The sequence below is a fragment of the Podarcis erhardii genome (assembly GCF_964252035.2).
Source record: "Podarcis erhardii genome assembly, chromosome: 16".
NCBI lineage: Eukaryota > Metazoa > Chordata > Lepidosauria > Squamata > Lacertidae > Podarcis > Podarcis erhardii.
The window spans coordinates 33,766,609-33,794,380 of record NC_138514.1 but is presented as its reverse complement, the minus strand read 5'-3'; the positions used below and the strand labels follow the sequence as shown (position 1 = coordinate 33,794,380).

General features: G+C 44.4%; 1 protein-coding gene across 5 annotated transcripts in view; it reads left to right on the top strand.

Moving 5' to 3' along the window:
• Positions 1-27,772, top strand: part of USP32 (ubiquitin specific peptidase 32) — a 122,346-nt gene that overhangs the window by 44,680 nt on the left and 49,894 nt on the right. For all 5 annotated transcript variants that reach the window (XM_081844044.1, XM_081844042.1, XM_081844041.1 and 2 more), the window contains exons 3-5: positions 7,679-7,784; positions 9,683-9,801; positions 17,854-18,013. In XM_081844044.1, the coding sequence (XP_081700170.1) occupies positions 7,679-7,784; positions 9,683-9,801; positions 17,854-18,013 (385 nt within the window). The remainder of the gene's footprint in view (positions 1-7,678; positions 7,785-9,682; positions 9,802-17,853; positions 18,014-27,772) is intronic.

The window sequence follows — 27,772 nt, the reverse complement described above, 5'->3', positions numbered from 1 at the left end:
AGGGGTGTCTTGGCACACAGCTGGGTAATTACCGCTCGAGGAGGTGCTTCGGCTCCACAGTCAGTTGCTTCTTTTCCTTCTTTCCCGTAAATATGGCAACCACTTTTAATTGCAGCGCAAGCAGATTTGTTTAGAAGGAGTCAGCCTTTTCCCTCCTTCTCTGGCACAGATAAATCTTAATAGATATCATGGAGGGAGCTGGGCATTCTGAAGAGTAATCTGCTCCATCAGTTTTAGAAGTGTAACATCCACACTCTTCATCTTGAAAGCAGGCTGCTCTCCACACCTCACACAGCAAGTGTATTTTCAGTGTATTGTCAACAGAAAGGGCTGTGAGGTAAATATCGTTGCATCTAAAGGTGAGATTTGTACCTGCAGCTTTGAGAGCAGAATTTGGACTGTGGGTCCGGAGAATTTAATGTTTTATGTAAATCATGTGTAACTTGGTTTGAATCTTAACATTGGCAATTACTTAGGGCAGGCAGGGCAGTCTTGTAGTCTTACCTAAAGGATGGTTTGGTGATTTTAAGAGAACTGCACACCTGGTCACTTATAGCAGCTGTGGTGCGGAATTGGAGGTTCAGTGTCTTGTGACTCCCAGGACCTGAAGGGTTCTGGGTTGTCCTGCTAGTGTCCCTGCTTGAACTGTCCACTTCTTCTGATCATGAGGTCTGTGTTCCTCCATCTGGCTACACTAAGGTGGCTTACAAAATAGAGCTACAAATGTAAGCACCAACAATAGAACAGTTAAAGAACAGTGCATAAAAGCAACTGTGTTTGTTGACATCAAAATAAGACAGAACTGAAAAATAAACACAACCTATTTACCACAACAGACCAATACTGTAGTACTGTGCCACACAAGTCACTGCTGGTATTCAGGCTTTTGTGAAACAAGAAATAGGGAGCTGGTGCACAATAGGGTCACTAGCCTGCAGAGTTTTATTAGACCACTGTGGACTGGCAGAAATGCTGGTGTAGAGGTGGGAAGCTTCCATCCTCTTGCAGACTACAGTGGTGCCCCGCAAGACGAACGCCTCGCAAGACGGAAAACCCGCTAGACGAAAGGGTTTTCCGTTTTGGAGGTGCTTCGCAAAACGAATTTCCCTATGGGCTTGCTTCGCAAGACGAAAATGTCTTGCGAGTTCCTGCGGGGTTTTTTCCCTCCCCCCCCCTTTCCTAAGCCCTAAGCCGCTTATCAGCTGATCCGCTGATAAGCCGCTTATCAGCTGATCCACTAAAAGCCGCTAAACCGCTAATAGCGCTAATCCGCTAAGCTGTCAATGGGCTTGCTTCGCAAGACGAAAAAACCCCTATACGAAGAGCCTCACGGAACGGATTAATTTCATCTTGCGAGGCACCACTGTACTTGGTTTCTCTTTTGGGACTAAAGCAGCGGTTCTCAACCTGTGGGTCCCCAGATGTTGTTGGACTACAACTCCCATCATCCCTGAGCTCTGGCTTTGCTAGCTAGGGGTGATGGGAGTTGTAGTTCAACAACATCTGGGGACCCACAGGTTGAGAAAGGCTGGACTACAGAAAGGACAAAGCACTCCATCCCTCCTCCACCAGCTCACTTTGAGCACTTGCACACAATCCCTGCTTTTTGTGCCAGCCAAATGGTTAATACAAAGCTGGATCAGTGCCTCCTGATGTGTCAGGGTTCTGGTTGAAACTGACAGCATGTCAACAACTGACAGCTCATGCTTTACATTCTGTGTTTTGAGCAGTGGGAGGGAGGAGAACTCTACTGTTCTGCTACAGCTTGCAGGGAAAGTGGAAGGACCACAAAGCCCCTTCCAGACAGGCGAATTTAAGGCAAAGCAGGCCTCTCTGAGCAGTTCAGGACCCTGGACAGCTCCCAGTTGGCTGAGCTATAAAAGATGTTGTCTCAGTAGAGAGCTGGTATCACATGAGCGCTTATCTATGCTGAGCAAGGGAGTTGGCTCTACCTCCTTGACAGTGTTAGAAACTGAAATATGAAAGCTAGTAGCTAAATGGCGCCTTAAACCTAGGTTATGGGCTCAACAATGGAATGTCTAGGCACACTTTTTTATAACAACAATACAAAGCTGAAAATGAATGAACTGCAACTAAAATACTCATTTTTCACGTGCCCTAGTTCTTCCCCTGCCCCACCCTTCTGATATTCTTAAGAGGGTCTCTTCTCTAGTCTTCAGAGAGTAGCTGGAAGTGGGGAGGCAGAAAAAGGTCCTTCTTTTCTTTCACTCTGCAGTTTTAATCTGAAATCTTTGGCGCAGTACTTCTCCCAGAGCTCAGAAACTGCTCACGCTGATGAACTTCCCTGTCACAAAATGTGCCTAGAACAATGGGAGTTTCAAACACTGCTCCTTGAGAAGATGGCTGTGTTGACTTTGGGGGCCCTTTTGTGATTCTGTAGGCACTGATCTCTGTGCTCTGTAGTGGAGGGGGTGTTAGCAGGGGCTTGTGCTCTGAGGAAGATGGTAAACCTACATCCTCAAGTAAGGAGGGTCCATAGGGAAGTGGGCAGTCTGTATTTCTCCCTCATCAGGGATCATGACAAGACATGGGGAGAATGCTGCAAGCCTGGGACTTGCTCCCCGCTTTGCACCCATGCAGAGATTTTGGGACATGTCTTGAAATGTGTAAAGTGCATTAGGTTGCTGTTGTGTGGAAATACTTTCTGGAGACTCTCTGGTGCCCCTGAGAACTTACACAGTGGAGAGGTAAGGAGGCCATTTGACAACTGTTGAATGGTCCTGTTTTTGAAAAAGTGAGACTGGCCTATGGCAAGCACTGGAGAGGGCAATCAAAGCTGAAGCTCTATGCTGCCTGGTTACTGAATCAAAGCATCTGTCCCTGCTGGTGTTTTGTCTTGAAACTCGTGGAAATCTCTTGCATCTTAGTCCTTGTAGAGCAGCAGGGAGTGAGGGTATCTCGCCACAACTGGCACTAAGGAGAATTATATTTCTGGCACCTGATCATCCCTTAATGTTTGTGTGGTCATTGTGAGTCAGTGTGGTAGCCTGGAATGTCCCATACATTTTATGTTGCTGTCCTATTCCTATGTCCGCTGTGTTGTTGCCACTCTTCAGGTAAGTTTGCCCTCAAGTTAACTTTTGCTTTGTCGTTGTTGCCAAAGCTGCTTGTTCATCATCATTCTTGTGTTCCAGGTTTGCCTCATGGGGCGTGTGCAGTTGTTTTGCTTGTGAGAAATGATCTCTCAAGGGTTTTTTTTTTTACATGGGACAGATTCCTAGAAAATTATTATTATTATTATTATTATTATTATTATTATTATTTATATCCCGCCCTCCCCAGCCGAAGCTGGGCTTAGGGCGGCTAAAATCCTTGAGTTAGCATTGTTGGAGGGATAACTTGGATAGACTTTTGCAGTTGGAAGCAGACTGTCTTGAGTTAGATAACCTGGCTCTGCACAAAGCAGTTTAATACTATTACATGTATATTAATTTCTCTGAGAAGCGCATCAGTGGCTCCTTCCCACCCCAAACCTAGTTTTATCTTCACAACAGCTCTGTGAGGGAGGTTAGATTAAGGATGGCATAAGGCCAATCTGTGTGCTTTGCAGCTGAGTGGGGATTTCAACCTGAGTTTCCCTCAAACACTGTCCAGCAGCCTAACCACTGCACTAGAACTTGGAGGTGTCTGTCTACTAGAGCTGTATAGTGTGTTAGTGGGTTTAAACAACTTTAGCATATTTGAAGCATGCAAAAATGTGATTTTTAACAGAACTGGAATCTAAGGAGCTGGCACATGAAGCCAGACTTGAATCATATCTGCTTAAAGCTATGCAGTGGGCCTCTCTCTGAAGGTGGCAGAAGCTGTTTTGAAGCTGAGCATTTACCGAGCCCAGGAAAATAGTCCCTTGGCTCCTTGCAGTGTTTTCTGAGAACCAGGTACTGCTTTACAATAAAAGGACCTGAAATACACTCTCAGGGCTGAGCTTCCTTGCTCAAAACAGGCCCTTTCTTCCATTTGAGGCCCTGCTGTGTTTTCAGAAAGTCAACCTTGTTTAATAGCCAGGTAATGTGAGTGGACAAAATGGCTGCAACCTGCTGTGTTTTTGTTTCTTATCTTCCACGGATGAAATTTCCAGCGTACTCGGGGGCTGAACATTTTTTAAGACCTTCAGCCTTCTCGGAATGGAAGCTTCAGAAAAGAAACACCAGCGATGAGAATCTGGATGGCAACAAACTTGGCTCATTTATTCACTCTCATTTATTCATCCCCAATTTTGTAGAGTTACCTGCCTTCAGAAGAGACATGCCCAGAAAAGTAATCTCTTTGATCCAATGTCTCTTAAGAAGTAAGGTTCTGGTTTAAACATGGTCCCTGTTTATTGGCCATGCTGGCTGGGGCTAAAGGAGGTTCGAGTCCCAGCAAGATCTGGAGAGTCCCAGGTTCTCCAGCCCCGATTTACACCAAACCTGAGCAATCCAGAGACCTCATAATGCCTGCCACTAGCTGGGGCTTGCAGGCTGGAGGGCACAGAGCAGGGGAATTCAGTTGTCAACAGCAACAAGATAGGGAACTAATAGGAGCAGCAATTACAGCCTTTGTCTCTGGCAGTAAAAAAGGATCCTGCTTGGAAGGGTGTGTGCATGCCACTTTCCATGGAACTCTCCTTGCTTGGGAGCCTAGAGCAGGACAAAAACTGAAAAGTCACTCTCTGCCTCCAAGTTCCTTTAGTGCTTGTTTGGAACTAGTAGCCACTACAGGTATGGGGAGGCTTCTGTACATGTGACTCCTTTGGAATGGTACTGAAGTCTTTAAGTTGGCCTTGCAAATAAAGTCAGTGAACATTATTAGCCTGTTAATAGTGCACATGCCCAAGCATGCCAGCGTTGATGATTAGTGACAGACAGACAACCTGACAGGAGGAGGAGAGCCCCACTCCCTTTCAGTTTATTAAACCTGCTCTGCCTAGTCACCTCCAGTTTACCTCTAGAAAACTGGAGGAGAGTGCTTGTGATATGATTGCCTGGGCTAGAATGAGAGGTTGTGGCTTTCTATGTGCCAGTGTCCAAACCTTAGGAGAGCTGGCATCAATTGTTTAGGGAGAAACCTTTTTAAATCAGTTGTTAATAAAACCCCAGGCACTAGGAGTGCCTGATATTTATGCACCTTGAAAATGCTCCACCTTTGGTTCTTGGAGAAGCAAGACAGGCTGAGTTATTTTAGAAGCAGGGGGAGATTTGTCCTATGATGACTTATCACATGACTATCGGACCTATAAATAATCACCTAGTGCTGCAACCTGAAGGGTAGCTAATAAGTAATATGATATACTGTGCGTGTATGAGGACAAATGTGTTGGAACAGGTTTGTAGGCCCGTGAGGCTTGAGAGGGAGGTGACAGAATGGCCCTGCCACTGGTGATTTAAGTATGAATGTTCATTCCCTCCCAGAGTAGCTGACGCAGTGACAGGCATTGTGTAGGTCAGCTGTGGTCCTCCTGATGTCATTGAACTCAAAACTCACATCAGCCTTAGCCAGCATAGCCAATGGTCAGGGATGATGGGAGTTGTAGTCAACAACATCTGGAGGACCACAGGGTGCCCCACCCCAGAAAATAGAAACTGGCCAGCTTCCTTGTGTTTCCTATCAATTAGTGGTGGGGAACCTTTGGCCCTCTCTTTTGAGGGACACGTTGTGCTCCTTCTGGGGTAGTTTGTTCCCCATCCTGTGCTTAGCTCTCACTCGTGGCTCCTAGAAGCTGTCAGCATGTGACAACAGTCACATCCTGGGAACAGCTTTGGTTGGCCAACTAAACTAGGTGAGGGGAGCCAATAAGTCTCAAACCCTCAGTGAGTTAGGGACTTCCCTTGTATGTGAAGACAGGCTCTGGCGGATTGAGTGGATGAGAACAATACTGAGTCTAACAGTTAAGAAGGCGGTTTCTGCACATGGTATCTCGGGTTAAGAACTTAATTCGTTCTGGAGGTCCACTCTTAACCTGAAATTGTTCTTAACCTGAGGTACCACTTTAGCTAATGGGGCCTCCTGCTGCTGCCACGTGATTTCTGTTCTCATCCTGAAGCAAAGTTCTTAACCCGAGGTACTATTTCTGGGTTAGCAGAGTCTGTAATCTGAAGCATCTGTAACCTGAAGCATCTGTAACCCGAGGTACCACTTTATAGGGAAGTGAGGGGCAGGTAGCCCATCTAGGAAATGGAAAACACTGATCCTAAACCTCCACTGCTTGCAAGACATATTTGGGAGAAGAAAAGTCTAAGGAGTAAACTTTACACAAATTTGGAGTAGAGTCCCTAAGATGGCTGGATGGTGCCTTAAATGCCTCCTTCCAGCAACTCCTGCAACTAAACAGATGCCCAATGTATGGCTCTGCTTTACTTTGGAACACATCAGCAAGGCCGAGAGCAGGGACATTGTCTGGGCAGCCCAGGACCTCCATGCACGCTGCCTGGGCTTGTGCCCTGGGGAGGTCACTTCAGTGCTGATAATGCAGCCATGCTTGCTGAAGCTGAAGGGAGTTGTAGCTCAGCAACATCTGGAGGGGCAAAGGTTCCCTGCGCTGGCTATAAATAGATAAGCAAGGCTTTAACACTTGTTTTTAGAGTGGATGGGAAGTTTTCACTCGTAATATTAGTGCTTAACATTGCTCAGAACCACTTTACCTGCCTTGGCATTCAGCTTTGCCACCCACATTACAGATGAGGGGAGGAAGGAGGCAGCCAAAGGCTGATAAGTGAGTTCATATCAGATGCAATATTCATACCAGGGACTTAAATCACTTGCAATCCAGTTACTTACAGTGGGAAATGTTAACTAGCAGCCACTGGAGAGTTCTTCCTGTGTCATAGTCCTGCCAGCCGCCCGCATATTAAAGTCCTGTTCCTACTCAACCTAAGATGCACAGTTGGGAGAATAATATATGTGTGGCTCTAAACCACCTATTGAAACCATGTGTTGTTTGGCTTTGGGCTAGGGGCTGATGGTTGTGCCGGTCAGCTCTGTTGATGGGGCTTGGCGTAAATGTTGACTTCTGGCAGTGGCTAGAAGCCCAGGATAATATATGGGGTGTGGGTGACTTGGAGATTCCCTTCTTGCAAAGGCTTTTGATTTTTGTTAGTTGAGTTTAGTTGTGCATGTTTGTCTATGGGACCACTTTGTACAGGCAGGTTTGAGTTTCACACTGCAATCTTTGTCTACTTTTATGCCCAGGTAAGTGTTATTAGGTTTAAAGCCTGTGATGCCAGGTCGAGATCGCCTTACATGTCCAGGCTTTTAATGCACCTATTACCTCTTTGGAGGTGTTCATTACTTTTCAGTTCCAATGTTTGCCCTGCTGCTGTTTTTATGAAAGACTGTTGTTAGCAGTTGAATTACTTTTTATTGTTTTGTTTTTAGTTTTATTGTCTGAAGACTTTAGATGGGGTGGCATGGTATAACATATTCTAAATGAAGAAATATTCCTTCATTCCAGACTCTGGGTTGAAATGGAGAGGCAATTGCTTCCAGGTCCTGCTTGTGAGAAACTAAGAACTTCTGGCTGACTACAGCTGGAAACAAGATTCCAGTCTAGATAGACAGATTCAAGAAAGCATTTAGTTTGGGAGTTTTGTGCTACGGTGGCCAAGCGAAAGGATTAGAATCTTGTCTGCATGAAAGCATAAAGAGTAAAGTTTTCTCACTTTCTTTCTGTAACTTTCAGGTCATATATTGCTCTTTCGGTGGCACGTCCAAAGGACTACATTTCAACAATCTGATAGTAGGCTTAGTCCTGCTAACGAGGGGCAGAGATGAAGAAAAAGCGAAATGTAAGTAGCGGCACTGTCTGTTTTTTGGGGAGGTTCACTGTGCACTTGAGCTCCTTGCAAGAAAGGCAGGATATAAACCTAATATTTGGGGTGGGGTGTGAATTAGACACCTTCCCCCACAATCCATAACCTTGGACATACAGTGGAACCTCGACTTACATCCGCCCTTTCTTGCAAACGTTCCAAGTTGCGACCATGGCAAACCTGGAAGTAAACACCAGGTTTGCCTCAATTCGTGCATGCGCGGAAGCGTCTTCCATCTGCGCGTGTGCACAAGTGGCTGCTGCCGTCTGTGCATGCGCAGAAGTGCTCTGCCGCCGAATGCGCACGTGCACAACGGCGCCTCTACTAGTGTCCAGTTTCGCCCAGCGGACGGGCCTCCGGAATGGATTATGATCATAAGTAGAGGTTCCACTGTATCAGGTTGCATTTCCCTCCATTCACTTTAAATGGGAATCTAATGTTCAGTCAGGATGGTTAGACCATTAGAGTGAGGCAGAGGCATTCTATGAAAGAAACTTGAGACTTTGCACTTAGCATCTCCCACTCTCTGCAGAAGAATCAAAATATTTCAGTTGGAATATTATATTTATGGAATACACAAGACGAAATGGTTAAATCGGCTATGATAAAATGGGCACAGGACATTGGGCATAACATTATGTTTGAGGACTGGGAAAGGTTGTGGACCACTGGGCTGAACTTCACCGCATGTAATGCTCTGAAGGAAAATGTAATGAAAATGATATATAGATGGTACATGACCCCAGTTAAACTTGCCAAAATATACCATTCGTCTGATAATAAATGTTGGAAATGCAGAGAAAATGAAGGAACATTCTTTCACCTCTGGTGGACATGCCCTAAGGTGAAGGCCTTCTGGGAAATGATATATAATGAGCTGAAAAAGGTATTTAAGTATACCTTCACAAAGAAACCAGAGGCCTTCCTTCTGGGTATTGTCGGCCAGAAGGTGTTAAAGAAGGATCGAACATTTTTTATGTATGCAACAACGGCAGCAAGGATTCTTATTGCAAAAAACTGGAAAACTCAAGATCTACCCACACTGGAAGAGTGGCAGATGCAGCTGATGGACTATATGCAACTGGCCGAGATGACCGGCAGAATCCGTGATCTGGGAGAAGAGAAGATGGAGGAAGACTGGGAGAAATTTAAGATGTATCTACAAAAACATTGTAATTTGGTTGAATGTTAAGAAGGATGCTAGATTATAAAAAATTGGCCACCACTAAACTAGATTTAAATTTGATGATAAGTGAGACTAAAGAAAATATAAAAATTTTTTGGAAGAAGTGCTAGATTATATTTGAATGAGTGGACATGAGATTGTAAACAAGTTGATAATTTGTTTGGAAAAAAATTTTAACGATGTAAATGGGAGCGGGAGACGTGAGGGAGTCCAAAGAAGTGTTGAAATTGTTGTAAAAGAAGTAAGATTGTTTATTATGTGTGCATTTATATTTAAAAACCTTAATAAATATTTATTTAAAAAAAAGGAATATTATATTTGCATTCAGCTGTAAATGGTGTGTGTGTGTGTGTGTGTGTGTGTGTGTAGAGGTATAAAACCTTTAGTATAAAAAATACAAAGGTAAGTAACAGTAACAAATTAAAATATTAGAATCATTATAGGCTCCAGGTACTGTTCCTGTAGATGTAATTTCATGTTTTGTATATAAATATTATCAGCTCCAATTTAAACTGGCATCCTTGTTGATCCCAATAACATAACTGATTAGCAAAGCCCTTTTTATGAGTGCATAAAAGTAAAAAATCAGCCCTGTTCAGAAAGCTGTGCAAGTTAATTGGTATTGCCAGCTCTGTTGCACTGGTGTGACTTGAATGTTTAATTATTCTGTTGTTGGTTTTTTGCTTAGACATTTTCAGCCTGTTTTCAAATGAATCCGGGAGCTATGTCGTCCGTGAAGAGATGGAAAGGATGCTTCATGTGGTCGATGGGAAGGTCCCGGAAAGCCTCAAGAAATGCTTCTCGGAGGTATTTCCTGCAGTTCCTTATCTCCTTTTACTGGATAACCTGAGGATGAGGGTGAAGGTGTGGAGCCCTGACCTCCTGTCGGAAGTAGCCTGCAGTTATTTGCAGAATCAGGATCAGGTCTACTGACCAGATCCAATTCCACACCCTTGTAGTAGGAGATTGCAGACTTGATAGGATTAGTCTCTGCAAGGTGCTATGCAGGTGTCAGGTTGCACCTGAGGTTGCTGAAATGAATAAGCTAGCTCTGGCTATTGCAGGGAGGCAGTCATGCGTCTGGTTCTTCAAGCCAGCCATCTCTTTGCTGGCTGGAGGGGTTCTGGGAGTTGTAGCCCAAACCATCTGCAGGGCACCAGGTTGCTGCTTTAAACCCAGGGGTGGGGAACTTGTGGCCTTCAAGGTGTCGCTGGACAACAGCCCCCATCACCCCAGATCACTGGCCATGCTAGCTGGGGCTGATGGGAGTTGCAGTCCAACTTCATCCAGAGTGTCAACAGTTCCCTATTCCTGCTTTCAAGCATTGCCTTTTCTCCTGCTTCAGTGACCTCATAAACTGTGTCATTCCATATCAAGTGATCCAACCTTTTTATCTCACGTCATCCAATTTTCTTAATATTTTGTACACTTGTTGAATGATCAAAACTAAGTTTAAATCTAAAATATTATTTTTTTTATCTCATCCCGTTTGTGAGTTATGAGGGTTTGAAATTTACAATTTTGGCCTTGCTGGACTACACAAAAACCTTAATAGCTCAGCCCAGAAGTTAGATACTTCAAAACTAACAACAACACCAATCTCTTCAGAACTTCACTGGCTTTAATATGACACATCACATGATAGACTTACTTTAAATTTTAAATTTAAATTCCAAAAATTTTAAAAGTGATTAAAAATAATAATATGATTTAAAAATTCCAAAAAATGTATTGATTATTAAACATTTCTAGGCACTACCTGCAAAATTTCATCTTGGGATCTCAGTGGGATCTTTTTTTTTTACATACATGTCTGCCTTATTGGGTTCTATTTAGGATAAATGAGGGGGATTGGGGACTTCTCACAACTCTCAGGAGCCTTAAGAAATGCAGGGTGTGAATGTGGCCAAGGCTGGGTCTTCTGCACTGTATCATTTGTATCCCACCTCCCAAAGTCCCATCTCTTGTTCTCTTTCTCTCAAAATGTGGAAAGCGCCCATCATCCTTCGAGGGGGAGAGATCCACCCCTCCCCAGACTCCTAGTCTTCCTTGATGGGAGCACGAAGGACTCAGAAGCACCTCTCCAAAACAGCATTAAAAACCCCCAGCTCCTTTCCAGTGTTGTCTTTCACACTTCTGATGCCTGTCCTCAGGCATACGGGCTACAGCTCATTAAAATTCTTTCCACTAGAAGCAGTAGCAGAGAGTCTGCTGCAAGCGTTTGTGTAAATGAGAATGAGAATGTCATATACCTGCCCGTTGTGTCCTGGGTAGCATAAATCTAATCAGATGCCTCGTTTCAAAGTTGATCAGCAGTGCTTTCCCTTGGAAAGCAAAACAACAGACTGATAAGCTGTTAGGAGATGCTTTTTGAGGAGCATTTAATGCCACCCTGCTGGCTGGGTAGGGTTGGATTTATTTATTTTTGTATCCTTGTTTGCCTTAGCCACTGAAATGAGCAGGCATTTTGAGAGAAACGCTTACACTTACAGCTCAACGTATTGCAGATGGCATACTAAAATAACTGCTCCATTCATGCTGTGATTGTCATTTGTGCATTGATTCCCCTGGACGCCAAGGGGCAGTATGAAAAGACTGATTCCCACTCCATCCAATGGAAATCTTACACAGTTGTACCTTAGTTTTTGAATAGCTTAGTTCTCGAATGTTTAACTCCCGAACGCCACAAACCTGGAAGTGACTGTTTCAGTTTGCAAACTATTTTTGGAAGCCGAACGTCTGACAGGGCTTCCGATTGGAAGCTCCTGCAGCCAATCAGAAGCTGTGGATTCTGTTCAACTCCCAAGGTACGACTGTGCAGCACTTTGTCTGAGTTCTGAGTCTTCACAAAGAATTGCTCTTCAGACCCTCTCAGGGGTTAAGATAAGCAGAGGGTCCACCTTTGGCAGTTCCACCACCCTTGGAAGTTTGGGTGGTGGTGCCCTTGGGGGGGGGGCATCCTCTGTAGCACTTGCTAGGTTGTAGAATTCCCTCCCCACAGAGGTGTGTCTGGCACCTTCATTATATAGTTTCCCTCCTATACTGAAGGCGCACCTCTTTACCATGTCCCCTGACACCCAAGACATGCATTTTCAGGACCCACCCTAGTCTTGTGATTCTAATTTGTTTTAAGCTATTTTAGTATTGAATTTTAAATTGTTGTAACCCACCCTGGGAGCTTATGGAAAAGGGCAGGAAAGAAATCAAATCAAATAAATAAATAATATTAATCTTTTTCAAGCATGACTTTGTAACCCTGAGAGCTAGATACTCTGACAGTACTATGGATACTAAGAATAACAAAGCTGAGAATCTCACTCTGCGCCTGATACCCCTGTTCTGCTCACTCTCCAGGACTTCCACCAGCCATGTTGACGAAGCTAGAAAAAAGCCAGTTGTCTTTTGCATCAGCCTTTCCTCTTGCAAAGGGCTGGCAAGAGTTCAGCACATAACGCATAGGCAAGGTAGATTAATTTCTGACAAAGCAAAGATGGGAATATTTGAACTTCAGCTCTGCTGAGAGGTTAAATGTTCAGCAAAGAAATATCTTTGAAAATAGTACGGTTAAGCAAGTCAATAAAGGGTAATGTCCAAGTTCCGTTAATTCAAAGTTCAGTCAGAGAGCACTTATTTACCAAAGGTTTGGTGTGCATGGCTGGTAGGTTTGCAAGCCCATCAAGAGTTCACAAGCTACTCAATTCATGCAGGCATGTTTCTGATAACAAATGGCAAACTCTTAAGCAAGCCTCTGAAGAAGAAGAGTTTGGATTTGATATCCCACTTTATCACTACCCGAAGGAGTCTCAAAGCGGCTAATATTCTCCTTTCCCTTCCTCCCCCACAACAAACACTCTGTGAGGTGAGTGGGACTGAGAGACTTCAGAGAAGTGTGACTGGCCCAAGGTCACCCAGCAGCTGCATGTGGAGGAGCAGAGAAGCGAACCCGGTTCACCAGATTACGAGTCTACCGCTCTTAACCACTACACCACACTGGGGTCCACTCCCTAGTTTGGGATTCAGCAGCTAGCTTTCGTGTTTGGTTGGTTGGTTGGTTGTGTGTGTGTGTGTGTGTGTGTGTGTGTGTGGTGAAAGGCTTGGAAATAATTACGAAAACTCTAGGAAGCTGCCTTATACTGAGTCAGACCATGGGCCTAGCTAGCTCAGTACTGAAAGCAGCTCTCTTGGGGGACATTCCCAGTCCTACTTGGAGAAGCCGGGGATTGAACCTGAAACCTTCTGCATGTGAAGCAGATGCTCTACCATTGAACTAATGCTCCATAGTTGGCTTCGGTGCCCTGGCTTCTACCCAGTGTTTTCCTTCCATTGATCTTTGGCAGTCTTGCACAGTTCTGCACCTAGTGGGCAGGTTTATCAATATTTCACAAGCAGCCCACGGTGGTTGTTTAAATGGTCCATGAGCCTCCCCCAAACTGAGCCGCCTGCTTGGCGAGTTCCCACATGCTGCGCTAAACCGACACAGCGTGGAACAGGGACTTGCTTCCGTGGCACCAGAAACCGCATCTGCACATGCGCAGATGTGATCTGGCCCATGGAGCAATTTCGGCGGCCCAGGCGAGGTAAACCTTGCCGATCTCTGGTCTAGGTCATTATGCTGAAAGCAATGTGAGCTGGCACACTGTAGATGAGGTGGCTGCTGGCCGGGTTGCATGGTAGCAGCCCAGAAATGAGCCCTGTACCTTTTAAATTCAGGTGTGGCTGCTTCTTCCTTTTGTTTTGTGGGTAGTGAGCAGACTTTGTTGGAACTGCAGAGGAGCGGAGGATATACAAGAGACTTTTCATCTCCTGTGCTTGATAAGTTTAAAGTAAATTCTCATTCTGTGGGTTAGAGCCCTGCTGGCCCTGGTTTGCAGAGGAAGGAGCAAACTCCAGAAAGTCCAAGTGTGACCAAGCCAAAGCCTGCAGGGGAAAGTTACCACCCATCCTCGTTGGAAACCCATCAAGTGAGCCCAGTCCAAAAGGAATTCTGTTAGCATACAAGACCACGCTGTCCAAAATAGCACCCTTTGGCCTGATCCAGCAAACTCCTCTTATGTGGTGGTATTAATATTATTAATTGTATTCACCACTTTTTTCACAAAAGTGACTTAGAGTGTCTTACAGAAGCAAACATTTAGAAACAAGTTTCAAAAACGATAAAAAAAATCTAAAGCAGTCACTCCTAAAATGTATAAAGGGGCCGATCCAACTCAGTCCCCACCCCACTACAAAAGATGAGCAAAAGATGAGACTGTAAACACACTTCACCCTCCAAATTAGTTTATAGTTGCTTGCAAAAATAAGAATGGGAATCCAGCTTTTGTATAGCAAACATGTTAACGCCCTACCTGTAATCAGTTGCTGACCACCACATCTCGCCTGTGCCTGCCAGTCTTCCCCTCCGTACCAGATCTCAACTGTGCTATGGGCAAACAGTTCAACTTTGCATAATTCTGGCTGCCCAATTAAACGCAGAGAAATTTGGGTTGCTTCAGTACAGAATCGGTAGCAGCCCCTGTTCAATGAAATGGAGGCTCAACGTTTTGGCTCAGTTCAGCTTCTGTGAAGATTGTGCACAAGGCAAAGGGGTCTCTCTTAAAATATGCAGGCTTGCCTTCTGTCCTACAGCAATGTCCTCTGTGAATCTTCCTTTTGAAATGAAAATAGACAGCAGTAACCTTCTCTGCTGGATTTTGGTAGCCTGTTAATCTCAGGAGGACATGCAACCTGCCACACACTGGAGGGCTTTGACATTTTATTGCTCTTGCAGTTGGGGTTTGTTTCTTCAAATGGGAACAGACATGGTTGCATCTTCAAGGCTGCTTGAGGGGGTGTGGTTATTATTTCCTGCAAAAAAAGAGGTTTGTTTCTCTTTCCAGCCCAGCCCAGAGCCACCTATGGCAAACATTTGTATTTTTCCTCCTTTTCTCAAATGATGTCATGTGCGATGGCAGATTTTTAAAAAAAAAATCTTCAAATTTTTTTTTTTTTTTTTTTTTTTTGGGCAACATGTGGTTGAGCAAGTGTGAGGGGCTGTTTGTTCGCTCCTTTCTCCCTGCTAGGCTGAGAATTCTCCTTGGAGTTACATGTGAAGCATTCCATGCTGATTAGTAGATGGTAATACATGGAAAGAAAAGGGTGAGACAGAGATACTTGCATTCAAATGACTATGGTCCAGCCCGATTTCGTGAAGTTCTCTCTGCTCTAGCAGGAAGGAGGTAATGGAGAGCCAAAATCACCTTTCTTTTTCTCCAGTGGTGCGGTATGTGCTGCATCTGATGTGCAGAAATGTGAGTGGCCACACTTATTTGTCCACGCTTGCTGTGGCATGTGGCCTCTGGAGGTTAGCTAGGAGGTAATGGCAAAAAAAGGCTAGCTACCTTGTTGTAAGAACTGTAGCCAGGAAATGTATATAAAACATTTTGGGTCCTTGGAGGCCCTCCCCAGTGCTTAGGACTGCGTCCTACATGTGGCTGATGGGGCCAGGTCGTGGTTGGCTCTAGGCCTGGAGTTGGCATGGTGTTTGACTTGGGGTGCTGGAACTGGGAACCTGTCAGCCAGGCAAGGGCAAGAGGCTTGGCATTGGGTATTGATACCAAGCCTGCCCAATCCAGAGGCTTCATGCCGCTTGCCTATTGCAGGGCTAAGTTCTTTCTTGCACATAGCTGTTCCCTTCTGCGCCTGAAGAGGGCTGTCACGTCTTAGTGCACCCACTTCACACACAATAATTTAATGCTTGTAACCCCCTCAAAGCAACATAAAACCTGCTTGCTGAACCTCTTTTTTAAAGATTGGCCGTGAAAAGATTCCCTGCCATTCCATTAAGTTGGGAGGATAACTTATTAAGATCCATCCAACATCTGTGAAATGAAATATTTCCTCTATCATTATGCATCCCCTCCTCTCCCCAACCCCCTGGGAAAATACATACTTCTTAATAGTAAAATTATTTCTGCAGAAAAGTGCCCGAAAGACTTTGTCATGATAATCACATTGGAGAGAGCCACATGTGGGCTATATTGCTTCTTACCAAGCTGTGTGCTACTGATAAGCATGTTTGAGGCAGTATCTGACCTTTTTGTGGCAAAGGGTTAAAACAAAACAAAACGCAGCCCTTCTTAACTGTAATCTCTGATCTTTTTGTTGCTTTGAATGTAGTAGCAGGCCTTGTGTTTGAAAAGCAAGCTACCTGATGTGTTGGAGAAGTAGCTGTGAGGGTTCTTTTTTGTGTTTTGTTTTGTTCCTGTTTTTTTAATCAGGTAGTTTGCTGCCGCACATGCATTATAATGAACTGGTGGGGAGGGAGGAGAACAGCCGCCAAAGCTGCTCTCTATATTAATGAGAGAGGCCCTAGCGGATTTCTCCCACTCCACACACCAAGCGGAGTGCTTGAGAAAATTATTTTTAATATTATAATACAAGTAGCTGAAGGGCCTGGTAGTTAGTATAGCGGGTTTGTTGCCTTTCATTTCCCTCACATCATCTTCCTCGTCTTCTGGCTTGCAGTTGCCTCCTTAACGCCTCTCTAGTTGCCATTGGCTTAGCTGCTGTGATGTCATGGGCATTGGGGCAGCCTGTGGGACTAGCTAGCTGAGAGTGGGGAAAACTGGAAATGCTAAGAGCTGAATCCTTGGGCCATTTGGTAAATTTAACCCCTCTTTGTTTATAACAGGATTCGGTGGGCTTTTGAATGGCATCCATTCAATGCAGATTGGTCGTGATATTTTGGTACCTTTTACCAAAGAAAAATAGGCGTTTGCTGCTTGTGTGGGTGATTCTGTGTTTGCAGCTGTCTACCGCTAAATTATTTTGAGAGAAGGAAATTTCCTGGTTCGTACATCACTTTAAACCATAGCTGAAATAAACTACGGTTTAAAGATGAACACCCAGTGTGCTAGTGCATGTTGTGGAAATTGTTTTGCTCCTCCCTTGCTGCTGCTGCGCTGCCAGGAAGCAAGCTAAGGGCCAGCTTAACATTTTTTTTAGAATTTGGACTCATGGTTCAGTAGGCAACTGTTCTGGTGTCCTGGTTCAGATTGGGGGGGGGGTACAGTCAGGATCGGGACTCCACATCCATTTTTTCTTTAAAAGTGGCCAATTTTAACCATTTTATTAAAAGTGTGAACATAACATGTAGTTTGGCTCTAAGTAGACAACCACCTGACTTTCCCAGCAACTCACTTCCTGTATGTCACACTCTTGAGTATGCAGGTGCCTTCACCTAACTTATATCTCAGTTCTCACTACAACAGCCCTGCAAGGTAGGTAGCAGCTGAGAAAGAGTTGCTTATGGCCATCTGTTGGGTCTGAACTAAGGACTTCTTTCCCTGTAGGCTATACTATAATAATAATAATAATAATAATAATTTATTATTTATACCCCGCCCATCTGGCTGGGCCTCCCCAGCCCCTCTGGGCGGCTTCCATAAAAACCAAAAATACAGTAAAATATCACACGTTAAAAACTTCCCTAAACAGGGCTGCCTTAAGATGTCTTCTGAATGTCAGGTAGTTGTTTATCGCTTTGACATCTGCTGGAAGGGCGTTCCACAGGGCGGGCGCCACTACCGAGAAGGCCCTCTGCCTGGTTCCCTGTAGCTTAGCTTCTCGCAATGAGGGAACCACCAGAAGGCCCTCGGCGCTGGACCTCAGCGTCCGGGCAGAATGATGGGGGTGGAGACGCTCCTTCAGGTATACTGGACCGAGGCCGTTTAGGGCTTTAAAGGTCAGCACCAACACTTTGAATTGTGCTCGGAAACGTACTACAGTGTACCAACAGCAGTAAACAACTGAGTTCATTAGCAAATACAAACTGCTTTGCTCAACTCATCCTCCTCCCCTCTCCTTTTTTATTTTTTACAGGGTGAAAAGGTAAACTTTGAGAAATTCAAAACCTGGCTGTGGCAAAATAAAGAGGCCTTCACGTTTTCCCGCTGGCTGCTCTCAGGGGGAGTGTATGTCACGCTTACGGACGACAGTGACACCCCGACTTTTTATCAGACCCTTGCTGGAGTCACACACTGTAAGTAACACTTGTTCTCAAGGAATTGCCTTACTTCCTGTTATCTTTTGTAGACTCTGCCCTGATTTTACTGACATTGTGCCACTGCAGCTTCTCCTTGGGCATTGTTCAAGAAACACATCCTTTTTTCTTGCACACCAGCTTAGTTACTGTGGCCAGCCCTCTACAGTTGCCTCGACCAGTTGAGTGGAAACCTGTAGCCTTACAGAGGCTGCTGGACTCCAGCTCTCATCATACTTAGTCATTGGCCATGCTGACTATGGTTGCTGGGAGCTATAGTCCAACAACATCTAAAGGGTCACAGGTTCCCCATCATAGGCTTGCTAATTCTCAAAATGGTATGTTCAGTTGCGTTGGGGAAATCGATTTCTCAGAGGCGTCCAGTCAATCATTGTAGGAAATGGGACCCCAAGCCTATGACCCCTGGTCTGGGTTGATAACTTCTGTGTTGACTTAATGGGGTGTCATGTGTTGCCCTAGGATAGGGATGAGGAATTGGCAGCCCTCTGGATGTCGTTGGGGCTCTGGTTCCCATCAGCTGCAGCCAGCATGGCCAGTGGTGATGGGAGTTGTAGTCCAACAACATCTGGAAGCGCGCAGGTTCCCTACCCCTGTCTTATGACATCCAAGAATGTAGGAAGATTTGAGGCAACTTGCTTTCATACTGGCACATATTGTCACCTTATTTATATTATTTATTTATATCCTGCCTTTCCACCAAGGAGTTCAAGGAAGTGTACCTGATTCTTCACCCCCTTGGTATTCTCGCAACAACCCTGTAAGGGAGGCGAGAGAGAGAGAGAGAGAGAGAGAGAGAGAGAGAGTGTGTGTAACTGGCTCAGGATCTCCCAGCAAGTTTCATGGCTGTGGGTGATTTGAACTTGGGCCTCCCTAGTTCTAGTCTGATGTTCTATCTTCTGCCACACCACATAGGCTCATCATAATGATTGGCAGATGTCTTGGTATTTTGGAAAGGGATATTCCCAGCTTCCCACTGGCTGATTGTTGCCAGTCCAGTGACCGTAGAAGAAAACAATATTTGGAATAGCTGAGCATCTTTATGTTTTTTTCTTCTACACTTCCTCTTAGTATGGTGCTTCATTAAAGAGGAGTCATCATGTGTAGATCTCCCTCCCTCCAGTAGATATGTTCAGCTTGACTCAAAACACTGGGCTTCATAGATCTCCTTCACACAGGGCATATACATTGTTGGCATCTGTCTGTCTCGAGAGACAATGGAGTGTGCCTCTGAGGGTGAAGTCAAACTGCTGCCTTAGCTGCACCAAAGTGACCTCCTCAGGGCGCAAGACTGGGCAGTGTGTATGGAGGTTCTGGGCTTCTCAGACAACAATACCCCCCTTTTGGCCTTGCTGGTGTGGTTCAAAGGAAGTCGGAGCAAGACATTTGGCACCAGCTTGGCTGCAGGAGTTGCTGGAAAGAGGCGTACAAGGCGCCATCCAACCTTCTTAGGGACTCCACTCGGGATTTAAGTAGGGTTTGCTCCTTAGCCTTTTCTTCTCCCAAAGAGACACAGGGCAAGCAAGCAATGTGTCAGCCTATCTCTGTCATCCTGTGGAGCTTCTTGGTAGATACTGAATAATTCCAATTATGATTCTTTTACCCCATCCCTTAATTTTAATACAGTCACTTGAGACTTCCAAGTTTTCTTGTTCACACATGCTGACATTTTTAGCTTCCCAGGCCCACAATATTGATGCTTAATTGTCTTGTTAGAAGAAGGCTAGAGCCTTCCATTTTTATTTTAGAAGGGAACATTGGAAAACTGATTATTTTGGGTTTGCGCTGTTGGAGGCACTTTGGGAGGTACTGCTGGTAAAAGCCAGGAGCACTTTTATAGCTTTCTGAAATATCTGTATTTGCCGTGGGATTTACAGTCTGTGCTGGCTGTTTCAGCAAGAATTGTAAGTGCTGTGAAACAGAGCGATTTGTTTTGGAATTTATGAGGCCAAGGAAATGAGGAAACAAATAATTCCTAGGTGGCTGGCTCACATTCTTAGGTTCTCATCTTTTCTATGCCCATTTTTTGGGAATTGATCTGTTTTTAATTTAGAATCAGTTCAGTTTTTGCAGTTTGCCCATGTGAGAGATGAGCAAATGAAGGACAGGCTCTCAACCCCTTGAAATAGCTGTTTGACCTCTATATGAGCCTATTCGAGTTTGCATCAAGAATGCCGAAAAGGTTTACTCTCAGCTTCAGTACCGTTGACTGTGTCTTTCACAGCAGACTAGCCAACCCCACCTATCGGGGTTATATTTGATGTAATTTCTATTTAGAGTGGACCTGGTGAACTCAGTGGACTAGTGTTAGACATACCCATTAATTTCAGCGGTCTACTCTGAACAAGACTAATGTTGTATACAACTCTGTGCCACCTTTCCACAAGTTTACCAGAAAGCCATTCCATCACATTTTTGCATTAATCTGCAAATTTTCCTAAGGATTTTCATGAAAGTTCATATTTAAATGCATATTCCCTCAGAATATACATTTAGGAATATATTTTCTGTCAGTGTATTTCACTGTATTTTGATCTGCGTTTAGAGCTGTACAATGACTTTGATATTGTGTTCTTTAAATTGCTGTTACCTGCCCTGGGACCTTGTGGTGAAAGGTAAGCAAGAAATGGAATGACTAATAAAGAACATTCAAGGAGTGGCTAACTAGGTTTCAATCGACAGATGACTCTGAGCAGCACTGGTTAGGACAGATGAAGTCAGTGTGTATCACAATTCATGAAGATATTCTTCAAGTATCCTTAGTTCATCAACCTTTCATTAGATTACTGTCTCATGATAGTACTGAGATGGTATCTCCAGGCAGAACTGGGCAAGGCTCCCTCTCTGAAACGCTGGAGAGCTGTTGCCAGTTAGGGTAGCCAATGAAGTGCCCTCCAGCTCTTGTTAGACTACAACTCCCATCATCCCTGACCATTGTCCATGCTGGCTGTGATGGAGAGGATCTGAGGACACCAGTTTGACTACCATACTGGCCAAATCTGGCCAATGGTCTGACAATGATGTGGTTCCAGCTTCATGATATAGCTCATCTGTCGGCAGGGTGCTCAGCTTCTGTGACAATATATCCTGTCCCTCTCTCCAAGTCATTACCTGGGGAACAGAACGACCCCTGAAAATGCAGAAGTTGACTGCCCTTGGTCTGGTGTCCTTTTTTAAAGCAAAAACTGGGGAAGAGCTAAAAAATGACCCCCAGATATTTATCATGGCCTGTTTTGTGAATGGCATAAGCTGGTTGCTAAGCAACTGCTGCTAGTCCCCCCCCCAAAAAAGCTGCTGCGAGAGTTTCTTATCTAAGGTCACGAGAGGCTTAAGGCTGCAAAGAGGAGTGACGAGGCAGAGTCTCCCCCCACCCCCATCCTTGCTGTGCTTATCTATTATACCTCCGCTGATTTCCCTTGTGGTTGTGAAGGTCATTAAAAAATGTCACATTACAAGAGGCACAAGGCAAATTGAGCAGTGACAGAAAACCAAAACAAGCCGGGATGCCTGGAGATTATAGCTTGGGGGGTATGGACAGGACGTTGGCCCAAAGGCAGTGGATGGCTTGAGTGTTAACATAAAAAGGCTTCTCCTAGAGAGCAGCAGCAGGGCTTGGAGCCAAGCTGGTTGAGCTCTCAGCCTTCCAGTTAGTAGGCACCTGGGTGGCAAGAGACAGCATGAATCCTTCTGGACATGGGTCTTTCTCCCCCAACTGCAAGAGGATTGGTTCACAGTGTTTGCTAGGTTGTCTTCTGCCGGGAAGAATAAAAATCTGTAAATGTTGTATAAAATGTAGATGTATATATACATGAGCACAACCATGATCACCATTAGGAGAGATATTTTGGTGCCTCTTTAAGATGCTCTCCATGTACCCTGAGCCCTTGCAGATAGTCGCTTCCATAAATCACTGTAATGGTGAAACATTGTGCGGGTCATTTCTGCATTATGACTTTCATGGCTGGAGATTCTTACTAAGATTTGATAATTTAATCCCTTTTCTGTATTTGTACACCGACTTGTGATGCTGGGTCAAAGGTGGTGGTATAAGGTGAAAGGTTGTATTTGATGCCAGGTGTGTCGCGGCCAAAAATTTGGCTGCAAAGGAAAAGTTGGGAGCATTAAAAGCTTTGCTCCTTGGCAAGTGAGGCTCGCTGTCAGTGCTCATTGGTCTGCACTGTGCCCGGCATCACATACAACAAGCCCCTGTATGGATCAGCTGCATTGCAGAGTTTCTGGGAACTCTATAGCGTAGCCAGTCTCTGCCCAAAGCAGGGCCTCCAAGTAAGCATTGGTCAGCTGATTGGCACTTGTAGCAAGACCCACAAAGAAAGGCTTTGTTTGCTCATGTGGTTTGATCTGAAACCTGCAGGTAAAAGAAAACGCTTCACCTGGTGTCATGGTGACATCAGGTGGGAAGCTCTACCTGCCTGTCAAAATGGGTTTGGGGAGGTCTGGATCAGTTGTTTCTGGCTGAATTTTAGGAAACTTTGGGACTTTGGGAATCAGGATCTGCTGTGGCTTCTTTTTACCATTTTAGTGAAAATGCCAGAGCTCACTGGCACAAGTTAAATCAAGGATGAGGAAACCTGTGGTCTTTCAGTAGTGTCTGGACTATAGTTCCCATCATTCCTGATCATTGGCTGTGTTGGCTAGCGCTGATGGGAGTTGGAGTTCAGCAATATCTGGAGGACCACAGGTTCCTCATCCCTGATTTAAATCAAGTCAGGAACTATCTCCTGCTGGTTTTTCTGTCAAAACTATTTGGCAAAGCCATGAAAAATAGCCCTGGTTAAAAATAGTCAAATGTTATTAACTTTGATTCAAGGGAGAAGACAGCAAGCGTTTACTGTGAAGCTCCAGTGGCTCCATTTAAATTAACTTAATGAGCCAAGATATCGAGGAAACACTAACCAAAAATATATATTATCCCCCCCCCCCCGTAAATAACATTCATGTTGGAAGGCAGATGACTTTAATTATGTTTCTCCCTGGCCTAAAATTACAAAGGGAATTTTGAAGTGTCACACCAAGTTGCACACACTTGCCATTTTTAATCAAATTCTGTTCCATTTCATTTAAACCATAAATATTCTTCCAGGGTAGCTGCTGAAGTTGAAAGTTAGTGTAGCAGTTTTTGCAGCTTGGGCTTGTTTTTATGGCTTTGATTTTTGTGAGATAGTAAATTAACTTTTGGCACACTTCCCTATGTGTTAACCGTTAAACGTTTTAGCCAAGGGAAAGGGAAGTTGTTGTTAATTGGGATATTTACAGGGTTCTCAGCATAATACCCTAAAAAAACAAAATTTTGCAATGAAAGGTGATTTCTGCAACTGGTAATATACTGTGCAAATCAGATTTGTGTCTAGTGTCTTGTACTGATTGATTTTGCTTAATCATTAGTAGGGAAGGGATTCAGGATACTGAAATCTTTCCTTCCAGCAGCAGGAAAATTTATTCAGCCACCCCTCTGAGCTTATCTGTTCATATGCATTCAGAGTATAGATTAGAAAGACTAGAAATGTTTTTTTAAAATAAAAAATGGAAGGTTAATACCATGAACCTTTTCGTTTTTCACAACTGATGTGATGCACATTAATTTAATTTTAGATGATAAGCCTCCAGGTAGGGACAAATCTACATTCATTTTAATTTTTTCTGTCTTACTGTTCCTCCCTAATAAGATCAGAGTGGCTTACAGTAAAACATGGTCAAAAATAAATCAACCACAGCGCCTAGCCTATAATGATATTGTGTGTCTCTGTGTGTACAGACTGGTTCAGGCAATCATATCTTGGCTTAATACACAGAGATATGAACAAGCCTTCCGGGTGTGTACACATCCCTTTGCAGCAAGAGCAAACAAAACAGATTGTCTTCTATTAGCCAGAGTTTGGTTAATATCTGAACTGGAGAACAGTGGCTTTGGAACAAGCCAGGATATGAAGCCAGCTTCAAACCATGGCTTCCTGCCTTGTCTTCTTCTGAAGCTATTCACCATATTATATTTCAACATATGTTGCTGTTCAAAACCAAAGGGCTTCCTAAAGCGGTTCAAAATCAAAACGTAATGAATAAAAATATGGTGACAGTACAGCATCACCAAAATACCATCACTAAAATCACATGTAAATAAAACATTTAAAAATCTAATACGAACAGAACAGAACAGAAAACAAAACAAACAAACAAACAAACTTAAATAACAGTCACTCTAACCATAGTTTCCTGGTTTGGACATAACAGGAAGTGATGATCCCAGGTTTGTCAGTGTTAAAGCAAGGATCCAAGAAGCTGCATTCTGAGTCAAAAGGCTCCTACTGAGTCTAGTGGGACAACTGAGGTCTGCATGAAATTGCACCCTAGGAGAGAGAAAAGTCAAAAGAGAAAAGCACACTTCCTTTGGTTTTAGGTTGATGTCACTTCAGAAGACATCTTTCCCTTATGTCCAAAACAGGTGAGACTCATGTTTCTAAGGTAGCATTTCCCCCCTGCAGTATTTATAAGTACATATGTTTAAAAAAAATAAACTTAATTAAAAGACCTGCTGGCTGATTAATTTGAGGATACTTTTATTTGATTCAAAGAGATTGAAAGTTGCAGCTCTAAAACACGTGAGAGAGAGAGAGAGAGAGAGAGAGAGAGGTAACACATACACATTGTAATGAGTTTCTGAACAACGAACCAATAAATATTTAAGCTAAGCTCTGATTCACATATTCCTCACTGTGTTGTAAGCTTGGCTTCTAAAGAAGCTGTCTGATCACTTCTCGGACGGGGGAGCACATGGCTGGTGCGTGCTTCTAAAAACCCTTGGCTCAATTCCTGGCATTTCTGATGAAGATATCTCAAACGGCTGTGCTGAGAGAGACCTTCTGCATGACACCCTGGAGAGCTGATGGTGATCAGAGTAGAGAGCGTCAAGCTCAAAGGACTCAGTGATTTGCCTCAGTAAAAGAGCTTCATTTTGTATGGTTTGCTGTGAGGATTTGATCCAGATGTCACTATGACTCTGGGCAGAATTTGTGGGGTTATCCCATTGTGGGAACATGGCACCATTTGTCCATCAGGCCCAACACTGTCTACTCTGACTAGCAGCAGCTCTCTGAGGTTTTAGGCAGAGGGGGTTCATCACTACCTTATGGCCTGCTATCTGATCCTTTTTTACTGGAGGTACCACAGATTGAATCTAGGAGCTTCTGTCTGCAGAGCCAGGGGCTCCATCTTCCTCATAAGAGGCTACGTTGTTATGTGCTACCTGTGGGGCCCAGCAGCCTTTTCACCTCTGCACAGATCACTGGTCCCTATAGCTCAATGTTGTCTGCTCTGACTGGCAGTGGCTGCCCAGGGTCATGGGCCAAGAGGGATCTTACGTATTGCCTGCTGCTTGGAAGAGATATTATCTGTGCAGCAGGGGGGATGACTCTCCCAGTGTTATGAGTGAGACTTACAGCTGAGTGAAGATTTATTTTTTCCCCAATTTTTCGCTCCAGAGTGGGTTTTTTTAAAAAAAAGTTTTTATTTCATTGCAATAAGAACAAATTTTTTTAAAAAAGACAAAATAAAACACTGCAATACAAGTTCATGCCAAGATTAGTACAGATTTCATTGGTCCGATTATATAATCAAAGAGCCAAGTTTTAAGTTGTGAAATTCAGAGGAAAGTTGCAATATGTATTGCATAATTTTGATAGTGTGGGCAAGATTTTTCTCCTGCCCATGCATCTTTCTTGCAGCTGCAGAATAGCTTGGCTCATGTTCTTTCCTAGCATTCCACCTTACCTTTTGCCCAATCAGTCAAAAGTGGTTGTGCTTTTCTGGGCAGAGGAGAGACTTCTGGACTTTTTATTTTGACCCTGAACGGGCACATTTGCCAGAAGCTCCCTGGGGTAGGTGTGCCCTGCAGACTATGAAGTCCAAGCCCTGAAATTATTGACCCGAAGATCTGGAGGACTGTGTTGAGGAGAGGGTAGATTTGCTTCACATTGTCCTTGTTCATCCTTCTGTTCATCCCCCACCCCAACCAGTTGTCTTACCACTTTCTTTGTCTGAATTATCCCACAAGGCTTTTGACAGCAGACCATCTCTCTTAGTATTATATGATGCTGTTACCTGCTCCGAGCCAGCGGGTCGAGAAGGGCTGTAAATCTCAACTAAAACAAAAACAGCAGAGCAAGACGTCTCACTGTTGGGCTTAAACTGGGAGAAATAAAGAGTTTGTTTCCGTCAAGTGCTCTCTGGGAGGGCAACCGTAGCCTCCTTCAAGCCATTCTGAGTCATTAATCACTGCAAAATGCCTGTGTGGTGTCTCATGCCGCGGCGCTTAAATAACACAGCTAAGCTTAGCCTCTGGAGATACCTGCCATGGATGTGCACCTTGGCTGTTCAAAACTGGTAGGTTGGGCTAGATGTAAGTTTTTGGAACTGGGAATTCATTTGTGCATTCAGGGAGCGGGGTGTCGGTCGGTGGTTCAGCATCAAAGACCACAGTGGAACTCACTAGGGTATCCTTAAATAATTTCAGGCATCCTGTTACGGTTCGCAGAAAACCCAATTTTGCTTGGCTGGTGGAAAGAAACTTGTTAGCTGTAATCCCTTTTGCCTTGAAGCATTCGTCTGGAGGGTTTTTTAAAATGACGATATCTTTCTTCAACAACAGTAGGCAATGTCTTACTTCATTTCTTACCGCATTTCTGTCTCGCCCTTTCCTTCGCAGAGGCTGGATCTAAGCACATCAGAGAATCGCTTCAGTTAAATGTGTTGTAAACTTTGTATGAAAAACTGGGTTGGCAAAAATGGAACTCCACAGCGCCATCTGGTGTCACAGTGTTGTAATGCATATACAATGCATAAAAGGTAAAGGGTAAAGGGACCCCTGACCATTAGGTCCAGTCATGGCCGACTCTGGGGTTGCGGTGCTCATCTTGCTTTTTTGGCCGAGGGAGCCGGCGTACAGCTTCCAGGTCATGTGGCCAGCATGACAAAGCCGCTTCTGGCGAACCAGAGCAGCGTGCAGAAACGCCGTTTACCTTCCTGCCGGAGCGGTACCTATTTATCTACTTGCACTCTGACGTGCTTTTGAACTGCTAGGTTGGCAGGAGCTGGGACCGAGCAACGGGAGCTCACCCTGTCGCGGGGATTCGGACCGCCGACCTTCTGATTGGCAAGTCCTAGGCTCTGTGGTTTAACCCACAGCGCTACCCACGTCCCTTTAGATACAATGCATAGAAAGTGCCTTTTCTTTGCCAATGTAGCGGAGTCCAGAGTTTAGAGTAGCCTTCTCCAGATGCTTTGGAATTCCAACTCCCATCAGCCCCAGCAAATTCACCAAGTTGGGGAAGGCAGGAGTAGGGTTTCTTCTCTCTTTGTCTTCCGTCATTTTATCATTGAGATTGAGTGGCACAAGGTCACCTAGAGACCTTGGTGGTTGAATGGGGCTTTAAGCACTGGTCTCCTCAGTCCTGGTCCACACCTCCATACAGGCTTTAGGCCTCTTTCAGTACAGTTTGGAATAGTCGGCTTGTCTGCCATTTCCGTCTTGTCACCAGGCACACTTAGTTGACGGTAATGCTGGGAATTGCATAGTTCAGCTGTTGCTTTAACCATGAAGGTTTTAGGTAACACCAGGCATAGCACTAAACTCTTTATAGTTCAGCTGCAGAGCACAATGCAGAATGCAGTTCAATCCCTGGCATTTTCCTGGTAGGGCTGGGAAAGGCCTCTTGCATGAAACCCTGGAGA